General features: G+C 38.1%; 1 protein-coding gene across 1 annotated transcript; it reads left to right on the forward strand.

Moving 5' to 3' along the window:
- The first annotated feature begins 7,794 nt into the window (after positions 1-7,794).
- On the forward strand, positions 7,795-12,226 carry LOC113122573 (secretory carrier-associated membrane protein 5-like). Its single transcript, XM_026294008.1, has 7 exons — positions 7,795-7,914; positions 8,407-8,459; positions 8,554-8,673; positions 9,878-10,034; positions 10,560-10,661; positions 11,501-11,618; positions 12,047-12,226. Exons 2-7 carry the CDS (start codon positions 8,453-8,455, stop codon positions 12,224-12,226), a joined length of 684 nt encoding a protein of 227 aa, XP_026149793.1. The 5' UTR covers positions 7,795-7,914; positions 8,407-8,452.
- Positions 12,227-19,098: the final 6,872 nt, after the last annotated feature.

Below are 19,098 nucleotides of genomic sequence, written 5' to 3' on the forward strand. Positions count from 1 at the left end.
TGAACGGAATGACCTGCTCCAAACTATGTTCTTAATTATGACTAACCTGATTCCCATAGACTACAATCCAGCTCTGCAGCAACAGTTGAAACCCAATCAGCAATTTGTTACCCCGCACAGACATGTCTGGCCATGCAGTCTAGTGGGTATTTATGACGAGATTGGTGACTCTGTGATTGAACATTAATCTCTCATTACTATATTTACAGCAGGTTTGATAAACAATGCGTTCCAGGACTTACAGCACAGAACACTGTTCTAGCAGCTTTCTTTCCACAGTCAAAGAAGAAAAAAATTAGTGGGCATAGAGCAAGCCAATTGCTGAGAAAATTATTTACACATTTGATACTCCACTGAGACCAATTAGGATAGTAAAGTTGTCTGGCTTGAGTCAAACAGCGAGAGATTTTAGTACTTTCTCTTGGCAGTTAGCGATAGGTTGGTGTTGCTGTTTTTCTTTGACAACAAACTCGATTTTCCTATTACAGACAATATTGTACTTAGTTGGTAAGAAACTGAGCAAAAACACTTTTTATAAATCACTGCGTGGGATTAGACACATTTGATTGCTCTGCTGTTTCAGTTCTTGAGTCAACTGACAAATACAGTTTTATTGCTTTTATTAAAATACATTGTGTTTGTCAACATTACTCTGAAAGTCAACATTAAAATTCAATTAGGTAGGAATATAAAAACTCACTTGCATATTTCACACAAAGGTACTAAAACTTTGATTTCATAGTGGATATAAACTTAGAGGATACACAGAAAACAGACAACTAATGATTAAATCTAAGTATAATTGGCAATTTCTCACAGAAGTAAACACGATGGAACTCTAAAGTTCATAGTTTGCAACAACAAGGTTTTCTGGTATCTTTCTATAACCTTATAGGTCATTGTGTGATTAATGATGATGACATACCTGACCTTTGTGAGCATATTTCCAATGCTTATTGATATTTTGGAATCATTGCTGTATGAGAACTACAGGTGAACTTGATAAATGTAAGCATAAGAATTTGGTGTCAGAACATAACCTCTGAAAAATAGTGAAATGTAACGAACTGGAATCAGATTTATTGCCAAGTATGTTGAACAAAGGGAATTTGGCTCCGGTGCGGTGGCTCTCAGTGTGCTTGTCGTGAGTCACAATATAAACACCAAAATGAAAAAAATAAATAAATATAAATAAATAAATCCAAGTAGAAAAAAATAGAAATAAGTTAAGCAAAGAAGAGTTTGTGATTTTACAGTTATTGCACTAATTAACAGTTGATGATTTTATTATTAGCTACTCCATAGTGCAAGAATTATAATGTGCTCAAACTGTGTGCCAGAAAGGTTTTGTGAATGAAAGATCGCTAAAATAGCTTTCACACGGTCAAGAGAACATATAATCTGATTTAGATTTAAAGTAAAGGGCATGAATTGAAATACTGAACTAGAGAGCTAGAGAAGAGCATTTCAATGATTTAAAAACACTAATTTTAATATTGTCATCCTCACAGTAGTCCTACTGTTTGAGATTCAGGGCTGGATTATATAGCAATCAATGTGACTGGGTGGCAGTCAGTCACTGCCACAATTACCCCAGTAAAATATGTTAATGACCATTAGCTGCCATCTGTTTCTTTGATTCCATTATTATTTGGACTATTATTTAGTATATTTTACATTTCACAATTGTAGGGGAGCTATCATGTTTTCTGTTATAGGCTATTTTGGTAGCGTTTATCCCTGACAGATATGTAGTTTATTGGCATATTTTATAATAGTATTTTAAGAAAGTTGTCCCAAAATGATAGCAGTTGTAATGTGGCCAGAAAAAAATTGAATGCCTCTTCGTGTCTATGTCCTTGTCTCTAGGCCACAACCATTACACTCTTGAGTCTGTGAGGTTTTTGAATTTGAATGCTGAGTACAGTAGCCTCCATGGTCGCTGGCTTTCATCTTCCTCAAGGTCAGAGACACCCAACTCCATCTGACAGAGCAGCATCTCCTGAATAGGTAAAGGAAATACCACAGACTGACTGACAGACAAGACTGAACAGTGCCCCCAGCTGGAAGTGCCGAGGAGTGACCAGATCAGGCCCAAATGCGGACCCACATCATTCATGTCAACAGTACAAAGGGAGCAAAGCTGATCAGCGTGATGAATGACCCCAAAGTACAAAGAAAGGTGTCTTTTCAGTCTTTACTGTAACTTTCCCTCATGTGGCTCCTTTAGCTCTCCTGTGTTCACATGACTTGAGAATAACCTGCTCTGTTGCTTAAAAATAACATTCACATATCTGTCCTCCATTTCCAGCTGAGTTTAATCAACTACTGTGAAATGTTTAGTGAACAAACACTGCATGCTACGGTCCATGGTTCATGTTTGGATATGTAGATGAGGTGGGTGTATGATTGCCATGCCACAATGTTATTCCACCTCCTTCTGCTGGAGGAGTGCCCTCCACATACTTGGCCTGGAGGAAAGCGTCTCCATAGAAACTAAGACAACGGTGGCACATGGGCTTAGAAGGTGACTGGGCAAATGGATTTTCTTTTGGAGGACAATGACTCTAGGGTGCACCAGTGCTGGGCCGCAGTTGAGAGCATCAAGCAGGGATATTGAGTGTCGAACAAGAGACAGACTTATTTTGATCTCATCTAAAGTGTATTTACTCACTCACTGATGGAGATAAATAAAAGTATTCAATATGAAGCAAGTGGACTAACATATGTGTGTGCCATGCCATTGTGTGAATGTGTGTGTATGTGTGTGAGAGCTCCTGGTATTACACTGTAGGGACCAAAACCTGTTTACACGCTCACACTGTGGGGACTCCCAAGACTACTCACCAAGTAAGTCTTTAAATTTTAGGGTGAGGGGTTAATTAAGTAGTGAGCAGCTAAATTTAGGGAAAGGAAATGAATGTAAGGCCGTGAAAAGTGCCCGGAGGGATGAAAACAAACATGTGTCTGGTAGTGCCTGTACATTACTCCTCCTCCTGCCTGTACATTACATTTTCAGTAAGGATTTTAAGCACAAAGTGGACGCATTTTTTTTCAGAATGCTAACAAAATATCTTGAATGTAGATAATGAAACAATGTTCATTTTACTCTAACTTAATTACTTTTTACTTATAATGGATTAGTGGTGGATTAACTGGATCAGAGAGTGAATTCTGACTGATCCAAACAAAATTCAAGAGATAATGTTGAATTTCTGTTTCTAATGTTCATTAAATGTTGATATTAAAATGTTCTCTCACCCTTCTTGCCTCTCTTCACTTACTCATTGTCTTTTCAAAACTTAATATCCTGCTGTCTGTCTACACCCCATCCACGATGACGTTGAAGCGAGCAGCAAAGAGGGCCCAGAAGAGACTCATTGTGTTGCACCAGTGCTGTGTTGGCAAAGCTCTTGGGGGAAATCTGACTTTCCCATTCTAATCTATGCAGAGTGAAGCACTGTTGGTGAGCTGGAGTGGGAGGGGGGTAGATGGGCTGTGGTAATACAGAGGACCATTACTCCCTGAAAGAAGCTGTCCTCATCCTAATTAGCTTTAAAAGCTGAATCTAAATCAGAATCTCAGCTGACGATTGGGAGGTGCTGAAGAAAGGAGCTCATCTGAATGGTTGTGTAAGAGGTAGCCTTGATGGGTGTAGGACAAGAGCAGCAGTACAAGAGCGAGAAACAGACAAAGAAACAGGAAAGAGAGCATTTAAAGTCAGCTCTTCTATAGAATTTAGTTGAAGGCTTATTGCATGTTTGCTTTAAAACAACCTGTCAGAAGCTTGTCTAGATTGAAACTCATTCTGATAAATCATAATGGAGACAGGAGAGGGAAAATGAGATTGTCAGCAGTGACAGTGTGAGATGTGAGGAGTGACAAGGGAGCACTTCACCAGCTTCTATCTCCAGGGGCTTTGACATGATGGTTAATTTGACAGATTATAAACCCATGTATTTTTTACTATCTGTTAATCTATACAGATGTATATACTTCTGTCCAGGGTGTACCCTTGCCTTACACTCAAAGAGCGCTGGGATAGGCTCCAGCAGATCCCTGTGACCCTGACTAGGAATAAGTGGGTATAGATAATGGATGGATGGATGTATTTTTATATTTTTTCACTGGCACGGACTGTGCTGTCCTTAATATTGACATCAGGCAGATCTCTCTTTGAAGCTTCTACTACTCAGATTTCTAGTGGTGCCCTCAGTGTGCTACACTGCATTGAACTTAAAAGTCAGACTTAGAAAAACTGTCTTTCTGTACTTGCCCCTTATTAGGATAAGCAGTTTAGAAAATGATTATGTTAAAATTAATACTGTTACCTAGGCACCGCCCCTGCACAGCTGAATTCACAAATTGGTGTAAAATCAAGTTAAAGCGTATAGAGAATGTGTTCTTCATTAAAATGACAAAAACAATCTTAATTTCTAATAAATATCTTAGAGTTGTATAAAAAAGCAAGCATGTCCTCCCAGCAATAACATATTTTTGAATAAGAAAATTTTGCTTGTGTTGCTTGCTTTGTGTAAAATATCAGGTTACGTCCATGTTACCACCATTTTTACAATATAGTTCATAGAATATACAGACTCAAACAATTTAACATTGAGTAATTCTTAATTATATATCCTCAGTTCTTTGAAAAAAGATTTTGTAATGAAAGTAAGTTTAACATGGTTTAAAGTGTGGTTTAAAAATCAAAGAAAACAAAACATCCACTGGTGTTACTAGTATGTTAATTTGATAATAGAGAATTACATTATCCTTCATATATGCTGTAATTACTGGCAACAGTAATAGGATAGGAAAGGATAAGTGAAATTTTAAATGAACAAATTAAAGTAGTTTGTCTTGTCTTCTCCTACAACTACAGCACTGCCAATCTGTTTGTACCAGTTAACTATAAATGCAGAAAGTATTTATCACAGAGAAGAAGGTTCTGGAGAGTCAATTATAATCCAAATTGCCTTCCCCTGCTCTTCTGTCTGCATGAGAGCACTTCGCAGTTACAAAGGATTTCATGGTTCAGGTCAGTTATTACCAGTTAAATTACTTCATTAGCTCTTATTTACTAGTGAAGCAAAGACAAAATATGATCAACTTAACCCCAAACCCTCCATCTATTCATCATCTACAGTTTATTGCTGTTAAACAGGGTTGCTTGGATGCGGGGAGGGGGTGGTGTTGGAGCCAATGCCAGCTGACATTAGGTGGTATACCCTGGACAGATCACTAGTCTATCACAAATCCTATCAATTATTTTTCAACTTATTCTAGCTCAGCAACCTCATATATATTATTTGCTAAATATTTGCATCCATTCATTCATTTTCTGCTGCTTATCTGAAGGCAGGTTACAGTGGCAGCAGGCTAAGCAAAGTAGTCCAGACATCGTCTTCCCAAGAAATATTTTCTAGCTTATCCTGGGGCATTCTGATGCATTCCCAGGCCAGACAAGATGTACTGTATAATCTCTCCAGCATGTTCTGCGTTTACCTAGAAAATCACATAGAAGATCAGTGTCAAGGGACATCCTCGATGGAGACCAGCACCAACTGGAAACGTGTTATTATATAAGGATCATATATAAGCCCTAAATGGCTTGTAGTGCCCCAGATTCTCATGGTGACCCATTCAAGAGTCTGTACACAAGCAGAAGTCTTCTCCAAGTCCACAAAACACATGTAGATTTGATGTGCAAACTGCCTGGATACCATGTGATATTAGAAAGGCAAGATTTTCCACTGATTTTTCATTGTTACCTAGCCACATACATGTTGGCCCCAAGCAACACTATAGTGGGAAGCATTCTTTTCAGGACCAAGATACGCTAAACAGCTGCACGATGGGGCAGTATGCAGGATGCATTATCCTTCAATCATATCATGAATTACAGTGATGTGTGTCCATGTGAATTGGACAGATTAACAGCCTAAATGACTGATAATTAATTAATTAATTCATTATCTATAACTGCTTAGTCCCATTTAGGGTCACAGGGATCTGCTGGAGCCTATCCCAGCTCTTTTCAGGTGAAAGGCAGGGGTACACCCTGGACAGGTCACCAGTCCATCACAGGGCCACATATAGACAAACAACCACACACACTCACACTCACTCCTATGGGCAATTTAGAGTCACCAATTACCCTGACATACATGTTTTTGTACTGTGGGAGGAAACCGGAGTACCTGGAGAAACCCCACACAAGAACATGGAATACATGCAAACTTCACACAGAAAGGTCCCTGCTAGGTTTCGGTCCAGGAACCTTCTTGCTAACCACTAATCCACTGTGCTGCCTACTGATAATTTATAAGTTACAAATTGTTGTTACTGTATATGATAGTCGCACCATCCATAATTGCAATAAAATGTGCCTTACTGTTTGATGCTATTATTGATTGGTGGATATTATTATTTCTCCTTATTTTTTTATTAGACTATCTCTTGTTAATTAATTTACTTCATTTAGTAGAATATTACTAGATAATGAAAAAAGTGAAAGCCAAGTGAAGATTTGACCAAAAAAAAATGTGTTTAAAATGTGTCATAGTGCTGTGGCATTAATCAAGTTACACTTTACTTCCTGACTCACTTCACAGCAGTAAAACAGAACACCTGGTATGTGGGTCAACAACAAACTCCAGTCTCATATTCAATGTTGGACTGCTGGTGCAGGCAGTGACATGCCTGATGGTACTGTGCTATAGTGGAATTTGCACAATATAAAGAAAATCACTTCCAGGTTCTCTTCTGAGAATCAGGGTTAAATTACCAGTGGTGGAAAGGGTGTTGAGGTCCTTACCTTTAGTACAAATAGTGATACTTTACTACATACTCCATTCTATGCAAATGTCATGCAATGAAATTCTTTACTGCAGTAAAGTACAGCCATACAGGCAACAAAATGCACTCAGAATAGTAATGCTCAATATCCAGAATGTTCCCCATCAGTGTTATATTACTGAAGTATCAATAATAAATTAATATGTAAGTAATTCACTGTACCTCGTTTACATAGAGCTTTATTTTTAAATGACCTTTATACTTTTGGGTAGCTCTCACAATCTAACAATGGCCATGTAACTTAAGCCTTGGAATAAATGTTGTTGAATAAGAAGTACAATATTTCCCTCAGAAATGTAGTGAAATATACTGTTGGCTGTTGTAGCATCTATCAGACAGTAACTATTCTAAGAAATGGCTGAAAGCATAAATGATTTTGATATATATGCTTCTCACTTTAATATATAAAACATGCAAATCGAGCTTTTTCGAGTTACACAGTGAGGGGAAATAGGTAAGCGTAAGTGCATTCAAAGAGCTTTACAGTGTTTTTCCCATTTACACACTCATACACCGATGGAACAGACACCGGGGGCGACTTGGGGTTCAGTGTCTGGTCCAACACGTGGACACATGCGCAACATGTGGACTAGAAAATCCGGGGATCGAACCATCGACCACATTGGTTAGTGGACGACTCGCTCTACCTCTACAGTGGTCCATATAAAATAGTCCGTTTGTTTTATTTACGGTTATCTTAAATGATAAACGAGACTGATAGTTGCACACTACACTTTGAGTCAGAAGGTGGGTCGCTTTCAGCACCATGGACAGAGAGTCAATCTGTGATTGGGTCAACAATACAACGTCAAGGATTAGAGTAATCCGCCTATTGGTCTGAATCAAAGTGACAGGAGATTTAAGCACGGTGATTGGTGGAGAGCTGGGCTAGTCGGGATTTATTATACCAGCCATTCTGTTCAGAAGCAACTATCAAAATCATTTAATAGTTTGTAGATATCGTCTGATTGTGAGTCCTTCGCCAATTCATCGCATCTGAAGCCTTTAATTAGAGACTGTGCCCGGTAAAGGAGGAGCGGCTGCTCTCCGGAGGAGGTAAGCAGATTATGTTTCCTGTGGAATCGGTAATTCCAGGCTATAATGGCCAGCTCTCTGTCAAACTGTGTTTCCATGTAGCGAATATCGCCGGCTCATTTCATCCACCAAATGCAGCATGCATGTGATTACAGTTGTTATGGGTTTCCCGATCTCCTGCCATGTGTGAACATTTTGTGTGTGTGTGTGTGTGTGTTTTCATTGGTTTTTAAAATCCTATCACAACCTCTGAGACGTGCCTGCAGGGCTCTCACATTAAATCCCCCGACAGAACATCTTAACTAACATAAAGCACCGTCTCTTCCAAAGTTTCTTTACATAAAGTTCTGTATAATTATTTTGGCAACAGTGTAGTTGGATGTTCTCCTACCTCGATTATTGCATCTCAAAACAAACCGCAAATTGCCACATATACAGGGGCTGTAATAATAGATCACCATTTATTTTTTATAGCAGCTAAGTCCTGACCTGTATTTTCTCCTTATTTGACAGGCTCAAGAGACTGAAGGAGTAAATCTAAACTTGGCACTGTATCCACATGGCAGGTGAGTAATTATGTAGTCGTGTACTAAAAAAAAATAAAGAAGATAAGTCCTGAAAGCTCTTCAGGTCTAACCTATCTAAAATGATTTGTTGCAGAGCCAAACTTCCCCCCACTGCCTGGATTCATTCCAATCAAGCCCTGTTTCTATCAGGACTTTGATGAGATCCCTGATCAGCATCGCAGCATGTGCAAGAAAATGTACCACCTGTGGATGTGTGAGTGGCTTTGTGACATTATCTTTCAAGCTACTATATAAAGTTTGGGGCTTAACATACAATCCTTTCAATGACGCTCTTTTCTGGAGACGCTCCGTGAATATGAAAAAGAACGGCAGAAGCTCTTAAAGAACACTAAAATCATCTGCGTTTTCCTGGAGGTCTTCTCCTCTGGGGTTACCATATAATAAATACTATCTAACAGAAGGGATATAGTTTACAAGGATTCTTTTTGGTAAAAAAATAAAATAAATAAATCCTTTATTGGCTGTGGCTTTGATACCCTGACTGGTTTATTTGTTAATGAGTCATAGTGCTGACCAGATGGCCTTGGTTTGAGCTGAGCAGTTAATGTTGAAATTTTGTTAAACAATTTTTGCCAGAGGCACTTTCATTACACTATAAACAAGCAGTACAATGATGTTTGTGATATTGCTCTGCTCTAGAAGGTCCCTGCCCATCCATGAAAGCATGCGATGGAGCCAAGGGTAGGGAGTTTAGGAAGGGTCGCATCCTTCTGCAATATTGACATAAGTGTTATGGCACGAACTTGGGCGTTAGAAATAAAACAACTAGCCAAAAAACAATAAAAAAAGATAAAAATAACTAAAACGAAGTTGAATGGTGCAACTGATTTTGGCCAAATGAAACACTTCCAGAAGTACCTCTCCACTCCAATTAACCTGCTGTAAACTACAGCTTGTGTTTGCAGTGTACAATCAGCAAAGCCAACTATGTATAATCAAATAAACATGTCAGGAAATATGTATCTGTCGCTCTATACTATCTTTCATTGGAGTTAATCTCTTTTCTCTCTACAGGTGTCTTCTTTTTTGTAATCGATAAACATAAGCAGGTATTCAAAGTCCCAGTCTGCTCTTGGATGTGCATTTATTTTCTTTCCTTCTGTTGCAAATGTCTTATTGATCCTTCTTGTGTTTGAATTAAAACGTGCATGTACATTGCTTCTTGCGCTTGACTGTTATTCTACACTGTTACTTCAAAACATTACTGAGATTTAATACAAAAGGCCAGTTTGCATGAAACTCAAGTTACCTTGTGAGCCAAAGTATTGCAATTCCATATTTCATCTTTTTCCTGTTATTTTCTGCATGTGCATGTGTGTGTGTGTGTGTGTGTGCGTGAGACAAATAGATGTATTTTTGTACACCAGTTTCTGAAATGTCCTACTGTAATCCTACAGTGAACAGTGCTACCCTTGCGGTGAATCTCATTGGCTGCTTTGCTTGGATGTTTGGTGGAGGTGGAGTGACCAACTTTGGTTTGGCTATAATCTGGCTTCTCATGTTCACTCCCTGCTCATACGTCTGTTGGTTCAGGCCAATCTACAAGGCCTTCAGGTATAATATTATATAATATTATAAATCACTGACATTCTTGTTATAAAATTGTGTCTGGTGTAGTTGTATTTTCACTGCTCAATGGAGACAACAACTGTGTATAATATAAGTAAATATATCAATATATGTTATTATAGCTGGGAAGGATGCTGGCTCTACTGTTTGCCTGCAGCAGTGTGTACTGGATGCCTGGGCCTCTGAGCTGATGCCTGAGCTATTTATGCCTATGCTGTCATCCACTACAGATGGCAGCTGTGGGAGAAGTGATGTCATTGTTACAGAAGCATTTGATTGAATAGTTTAATCATGATTAGATGTGAACAAACCTGGAAAAATTTCAGTGTGTCGATTCCCAGACATGATTTGTATAGCCATAGATCCAAAATGCATGGGAGTGATTACCTTGCAGCGTTGAAACCAAATTCAGATGAATTAAATAGAATGACACAAAATATAACACGAAAATACAATATTATATCTAAACTAGTGTCATTTGTCATTTTCATTTTTTTTTCTTTTTCTCAGGACTGACAGCTCCTTCAATTTCATGATGTTCTTTTTTGTGTTTATGGCCCAAGTTGGCATCAGCATTATCCAGAGCATAGGCATCCCTGGATGGGGAGTATGGTAAGTAGACAGAGATTGAAAATGCTTATAACTTATATTTTACTCACTCTATTCAGAATATGAAGAAAAAAAGATTCAGCATCACATTGTTTGCATATATCAGCATTTCATTCAAATTATCTTTTATTCCTGACTTGAATATACTTGTTTGGGAGGATTTTATGAAATTTGCTAACATAAAAAAGTTTAGCGTCAATTGCGTCAACGTAAAGGGTCTATATTCAGTGATGCAATGTTCTAAAGTAACAGTAAATCATTTGCCATTGCACAACACAAGTACCACAGATATAGTTCCTACATGTTTCTAGCAGCATTTATGGGTGATTAATTCATAGTAACAAAACCTAAAGCTGAAAATCAGTTGTTTTAATAAGACTACAAAATCTAATTTTGAATGAAACATTTTGTGCTCAGGCAATAAATCCAGTCAGGTAGCCTGTATTTTTAAAGACCTGCTTTCATTAACATGACAGTGATGGACCATTAGAAATTGCCCTCATAACTTTTATGATAGTGCTGTTATTAGATTTTGAGAGGCCATTAAAGAGATCCTCAAAATGTCACCTGACTCAGGCTGATGATCAGAAATGAATTTTATGACATCCTTCATAAAGTTTATAAATGTCACCATGTGCATGTACGAGCTATAAAATTTTTAAACTTTATATTGCAGTACTTAAAGTCCACAGAATCATTGGTGTTTAAAATCCAGATGTGCAGCTGTAGTATCATGATGAGGAATACCAGATGATCCAATAACACATGACACCAGTTCCATTCATAGTCTAAACTAAATTTTTTGATAAAAATTTCTTAGTGGTAATTTCTTTCTTTTTCAGCGGTTGGCTGGCTACCATCTCCTTCTTCAGCTATAATATTTTGATTGCACTGATCATGCTCGTACCTACCATCATGTTCACTGCTGTGGCCTCACTGTCCTTCATTGCCCTCACCAGGGTAAGATTTTAATCTGTGCACTTCTACAAAGAAATAGTCATTATATTTGAAAAGTAGTGAAAAGTTTTGGTATCTTTAATTCTAATAATGTTAATGTTAATATAAAACACTTATTGAACTGTTTGAATGAATTTAATATTATTACTGCTATTACTACTATTGCTAGATATTATAGACGCTTGATGGACTTTAATCAGTCTGGGATTTGAGGATCATTTTTTAAAATTTCTTATACAAAAGACAATAGTGCTGCAGAAGATTTTTTACTAAACATAACAGAATTCAAGTTAATCATTTAAAGCAACTGCAACACTGCAAATCGGCCTAATTATATAGATGTGATAACATCAACTAAAGTAATTAAAACTACTTACTTTTTACCAGTGTTGGCTTGTTGATGATAACTTGTGATCTCATCTGATCTGCAGATCCATAACTTCTATCGTGGCAGTGGGGCCAGCATGTCCAAAGCTCAAGAGGAATGGGCCACAGGGGCCTGGAAGAACCCTCATGTCCAGGCAGCAGCCCAGCAGGCTGCCATGGGGGTCGCCGCAGGACCCATGCATGATCAGTACTCCAGCCCACAGTATACTGAAAACCAGATGTAACCGCTTCAAAATGAGAGGTGTCAGAGGAATGCCTGACAGTTATTCAGGTTTATTAAGATCGCACCATCTCCCAGAAGATTTTTGGTTATTAATTAAAAAACATGTTTTGAATTGTTTTCACAAGTTTTACAGCAGAACTTGAGCTATTTCAAGAGGTTTCATCATTTGGCAAATGGTTTTCACCTTCCTAAAATAAAAGGCATAGTCTTTTGTATTACTTTTATGTTGTTTTTCTGTTTGAGTGGTTAAAATGCAGCTAGCTGTGAAGATGAATTACTGTGTGTTGATTTTTATTTATTTAGACACACCTGGCTAGGATTATCAATTAGTCAGGATGGAATGTTTCCATTTTTCTTTAATTTCAGCCAAGCAAAAGGTAAATCAAAGATACATTGCAATTTTATACATTTACTTTATGTGATGCTACTTTCTCTGAATTTTCCACAGTGTAATATCATTTCTATGCAATTTATCAATAATTGCACTGTGAAAGGGTGTTGCCATGTGTAAAATGATGTCTGTTACAATAAGAAACAGTATTATTGTAAGTCTTATAGAAAGAAAAAATGTAACCATACTCTTTGATGGACTTGAAGCTTCCTGTTGACATGTTTGTGTTACACTAAAATCATCAAATTTATGCCACAGTAGAATGAAATCACTGTTAATGAACTCTGTGGTCTAAAACAAGCAGAACTTCTCTTTTATAAACTGTTGTGTCAAATTAAGACCTACCTCCTGCTATATGGTATTTTGACCACAGAGAGGCGCTGATGGTTTTGGTATGAAATAAAAAAGTCCAGATTATCTCCATTCATCTTTCACTTAGACTTCTTTTATATAGTAGCTGTCATTTGTATGTACCACTTTTCTGTCAGTCTCTCTGTCTGTCACTCCTTCGTCAGTCTTCCTCCCCATCACACCCCATCACACTTTAATCACTAAACACTCACAGCAACAACATGGTTATTTTGAAATAGTTGTGCTCTAATTTAGCAGTTTCGCAGAAATAAATAAAATCACACTCACCCAAAGACAAAAAAGGGGGTGCCAACCAAAGTCAAAATCCACAGCACACAAAACTGTCTGCATGCATACCCAAATTAACAAGGTAAGAGCACAACCAAAAGAAGGCATAGCCAAAACATCTGTGCACTCCCCACACTGTGCTCATGTGTAAAAACTTTAACTAAATAAAAAGAAACTTCTTAATGGTTTCAATGAGCAAACCCTGATTTTTCCTCTAACAAGCTGTGTTACCAATAGATATGTCAAGGTACTTTACATAATATTTTATATTATCTACCTAGCTGCTTATCTCCTTCATATTTTGGCAGAGATTAAGTACCAAAGTGCATTAAACATTCTCATTTGAATAAAATCTTAAAACAAGCTGCTATGTTTAATATCCACAGATTGCAAATAGTTTGTTATGTCATTATTATGCAATTACTCGTGCAGGTTGCTTTGCATAAAGCCTATTTGTTTCTATTTTAAATGTTTTGTTATATTTGCCCCATTTAATCAAGACATTGTACTCAATCATTAAAATGTGATTTTAAATTGTTTCCAATACATTACACACAGCAAATGGTACTGCAGCTACATTTAAACTCTGCTGAAGTATTAAAAATGTTTTCCTCCTGGTGGCAGTATTTTCCCTCTACTGCTGTCTAACACTTACACTGACTGTCCACCGGGGGCACTATATGAGTTCTGTTTGTCTTCCCTATTATTTAACTAGTTACAGTCAGTAAAACAACACAGGAAAACTGAAATAATTAGGGTGACTACTTGATACTACTTGAGCGATGAAAAATGCATTTTTTAAAAATTACATGTTATGCGGTTTCTGTCTTGATACTTCATGAATATCATAGATTAGATTCAAAATATACTTTAAACTGATTTATCACTGGATACCACCTTCCCTACTGTCTGCCTTTCCCTGTGTTGTGAGAGTGATAGAATTACTCTGTGGAGAAGGGGACGAAATTATACAGTGATATAAATGCCCAGAGGACCCACCAGAAGCCACAAACACTGTAACTGCCATACACAATCTCTTGTGACAAGAAGTGAGAGTAAATACTTATACCTTGAGGGAAACATGACTGGTTGTCAGTCACAGAACATAATCATTGTCTTGTATGTACATATGTTTTTAATCTTAAAATGCTATTTTGTTCAACACCGAATTGCGTACCTCTAACAATTTCATTCTGGTTAAAAAAACCTGAATACCTGATGTCTCTCAGGTGGGTTGTAGGTTATAACAGACCCTTACAAACCGATGTACTCTTGAGCAACATCTTTTACAGTCTCTACCTGTGTTGGGAATATTGCAGTGGCTTGTTAAGAAAAAAGGACATATATATATATATATATATATATATATATATATACTAATATAAAAAAAATAGATAGATAGATAGATAGATTGTAATGTTGTTGTAATGTTGTTTAAAATCTTTAACATCTTGTTAAATTTGATCTTGTTAGCATCCAGAGGCTTTACACAGGCATGGAAATATTAATTTCAGCAGAAACAAGCTGTAAACACATCCCGGGCATGGTGTCATTTTTCAACTTCAAATGACGAACTTGTGAGCAAATGACTACATGTTTATATATCAAGCAAATGCAGAGCAACCTTAGAATTTATTGGAGTTGTGTTTCTGTCACCCTGATGAATGCAAGTCCAATATTCACTCTCATTTTTGCTCTGTTTCTCATCTTGGCTCACTCCACTTTGTTCACTGGCTCATTGCTAATTTTGGTTGGCTGCTTCTTGCTTCTAGGTAGACTATTGTGGTTTAAGAGCTTATTTATTTTAATTTTGGTCTGTGTTTGGATAGTAAACCAACACAGAAAGGTATTGGCACTCAAAACCGGAACATTAAGCCTAAAGACACCAACATGCTACAATAGGTGTGTTGTGTCTCACTGTGGTTTTGCCATTGCAAGTGACCCCTTACTCTTATTATTCAATTCATTGTTCATATACTATAAAATGTTGATTATACCAGCTTTAAATCATCTATACAAGACAATGTAGTTAAAGTTTAGGTTGTGAATTTATCTCTGTTTTGGAGCAATATTTAAAATGTGTCAAATGATCAACTGTAGGTGAGATATTAGAAAGGATTTTAAGACCTAGTGTTGTGATTAGAATAATACTTGCAAAGATGATATGCAACAATATCATCAGTCATACCAACCACAGAGAACAGAGAAGTTTGGAGGAACGAAGGAGGATGCGAGGTCTACATAAAGGGCACAGTATGACCTAAAGTTGACAGAGCACAGAGGGCCTTTTTGTTTTATTTCTCAGGAGAGATAGAGATAGAGTGCCCTTTCATGCTGTTAAACACACACACATACACACACATACACACACAGCCATGTTTTCATCACTTCACAGGACATCACATTAACTTTCATTCATTTTCAGAACAGTTACCCTAACCTTGACCTTAACCATAGCTTGCCCAACCCTAACCCTCATTTTAACATTTTTCCTGAATTTACCCATATCTTAAATCATGTCAGCACTCTAAAATTTAATCATTTACATTTTGTAAACTTGTTTGGTCCCTATAAATACATCAAGTCCACACAATGTGACTGTGCAAACAGATTTATGTCCTCACAACAAGAGTAATACCAACCTCCCACCCACACACACAATATTGTTTGGACAATGGTGTACAGATGTGGAGTCATGCACTCACACAGGTATGCGTTTATGGTTGTCTATCACAGATCCCCATATCCAGCATGTCTCCTACAAATCTGTTCTCTGAGGTTACAGACCCACTAAGACATGCAATATGTAAAATGCAGCAGAGTGAAGAAGAAGGGCATGAGCATGGCAAATCACAAAGGACAGGAAATTTGGCTAACTCATTAGACATGTTGTCATCCACTACAGGCAACTTGTTAGGACACTCCTCTTTTAGTCAAGGAGATGTTTAAGTTTACTAAGACTAATAGCCATTATACATGACAAGAATTCAGAACAAATGTTTAGACTGAGTTTACTAAATTACCTAAAGAAACAGACTGGAATCAATGTGTGGGAGCAAGTCATTTAAATATGCATCTGCTGCCTGAGGTGTTGTAAATTAGGCAGTTAATGATCAAGCTGGCTTTAAATAGAATAAAAAGTAAAACGAAGAAAGATATAATTATGTTCATAATTGTTTGCAAAACTGTCCATTTGCATCTCTATGAAGTTGTTATTGTTAATTATAGTTCTTAGAGCTAGTGACCCAAGAAGAAAATAAAAACCTCTGCCCTTGAGCTATGACTGATTACACTGCAAAATGTCATTTCAGTAATGACAATAAAAAATATTTCACTAAGATCATCAAATGTTTTCTGTGACTTGAAACAGGAAACAGACTTTAATGTTTCTTTTGTGGTTCATACAATATAGCAGTGTCACTAAGAATTTTGCAGCTATCTTATTGTGAATATTTCTTGAATTTTAAATTATGTTTTGCTCTATCAGACCCAGACCTGCATAACACATGACTGCTGTCTGTGCTTACTCACACAGTGTACATTTAAAACATCCAGTCCTTTATTTGTGGGCTGCACGTGGTTCAGCAAGCTGTTCAGATCAGCCTCCTGTTGTTTTCTGATAAATTTGTAAGCATAATAATTGAAATCATGATAAGCAATGTCTGCCAAGTATTTAGCTTTGCGAGGACCAGCAGCTATCCTATTGGGCCACAACCCACCAGCTGAGAAGTCACATACTGGCTACTGTAAGCTAGCATTAGCAACCTATTTTGTAAAATGTACCATATAATAAGGCATAATTGTTGACTGCAGTTTGCTAACAATGGTGCTAACAAGTGCTAATGGTGCTAATAAGTCTGGTTACATAGCTTGTAAACCCAGAGCAACAGTATCCTTCTGCCTCCTCCTCCCTTGTCTTGTTGTAATGGGTGATGCTGGTGAGTTCTGATGTTTTTGTTATTTTCCACAAATCCCATAAAGATATTAAAAATAACAATGATCTTTAGCATTTTAAACTTGCAGTTTCTGTACTGGTCAAAGTGCCTCTCTAGAATGCAATGAAAACAGCTGGAGGGGAGGCTTACCTTCCTCAGTCAACACAGAACAGTGAGATGATGCTGTAAATTCTCGAAGAGTGCTTTAAGATGTGTGGTCCAGTAGAAGTCGTCTGGGTCTATACTCTTAGGAGCTTTATGTTGTTGTCCCTCTCCATAGTAGTGGCCCTGGCGGTCAGTAGTATGTGGGGAGCATGCATCTTCCTCAAGTCTACTCCTTTGCTTTCCCAATGTGTCATCAACTAGTTTCATCAGGACTTGGAACTGGATGATGCAGTGCAGCAATAGTTCAGCAGTGTAAATAAGAGTGGGCTGAGCACACAGTCCTGGGGAGTGCCAGTGCTGCATGTTGTGGTCTAGGTTTAGGTGGAGGGCAGATATTACTACATTGTTTGTAGAGAAGTCAGGAAGGTCAAGGGAGGCAAGTGTGAATGGGAGTCTGGTTTTATATGCTGGAGGACCAGCCTCAGGAAGCGGGATGATACATGTGATGATGTGTGGTCGTCATTCACAGAGCCCATAAAAGACTTTTTAGGTACTGGGAAGATGGCAACAGAGTTGGAGCATGTCAGGATAAGTGGTTATGCCAGAGAGATGTTGATAATGCTTGCAAACACATTTGGCAAAATCCTTGATTGTGTTTAATCCTGCTGCTTTGTGTGGTGTGACCTCAGACAGGGTCTTTCTCACACTGTTACTCTGTCAAAGTATTTCAAGAGTAAATCAGTGACTTCCTCACCAAGACAGGGCAACAGAGAGGTGCTGCTCTAGGTCAAGGAATGGTCTGGATTTTGTTTTATTTGCATAATGATAGTCTAGTTGTCTCCCTGTCTGTAGCCTAGGTTAAGCCAAGCTATCCAGCTGCTGCCTGCAGCTACTTGACATATGCTTTAAAAGAGTAGTATTGATCTTCTCATTTTCTCATCAACTGCCCTCCTGCTTCAAACACGCTACAATCATTCCAGTCCCCAAGAAGCCATCCATCACAGGATTAAATGACTACAGGCTTGCCGATCCCGACATCTGCGGTCATGAAATCTTTTGAAAGACTGGTGTTGAGCCACCTGAAGGACATCACAGACCTCGTGCTGGACTCCCTACAAATAGATCGGCGGATGATGCTGTCAACATGGGACTGCACTACATCCTGCATCACCTCGAGTCCCCAGGGATGTACACGAGGACCCTGTTTGTGGCCCTCAGCTCAGCATTCAACACAACCGTCCATGAAATCCTCCACCAGAGTCTCAGCCATCTCACAGAGCCTACCTCCACCTGTGGATCACCAGCTTCCTGACTGACAGGAGACAGCAGGTGAGGCTGGGAAGCATCACATCCATGACCTGGACCATCAGCACTGGTGCCCCCCAGGGGTGTGTTCTCTCCCCACTGCTCTTCTCCCTCTACACTAAAGACTGCACATCAGAGCGATATCCTTCTGTGAAGCTCCTAAAGTATGCGGACAACACCACAGTCATTGCTCTGATCCAGGACAGTAATGAGTCTGCATACAGGTAGAAAGTGGAAAAGCTGGTCCACTGCTGCAGTCAGAACCAAGACTGTGGAGGAGTATATATTGTATATATAAAAAATGATCATTTTCTAGTTTTCTAGTCTTTATTTTTTATTCGTTTCCTTTCTTTATTTTAAACCTTCTGCCTTCATTCCTTCATCCATCATCTATACCAGCTTATTCCAAATTAGGGTCACGGGGATATATATTATATACCTACAGTACCTTTTCTTAAAAAGTTTAACTATTTAATTCTTGTACATACAGAGAGCTTA

The sequence above is a fragment of the Mastacembelus armatus genome, chromosome 3, assembly GCF_900324485.2.
Source record: "Mastacembelus armatus chromosome 3, fMasArm1.2, whole genome shotgun sequence".
Taxonomy (NCBI): Eukaryota; Metazoa; Chordata; class Actinopteri; order Synbranchiformes; family Mastacembelidae; genus Mastacembelus; species Mastacembelus armatus.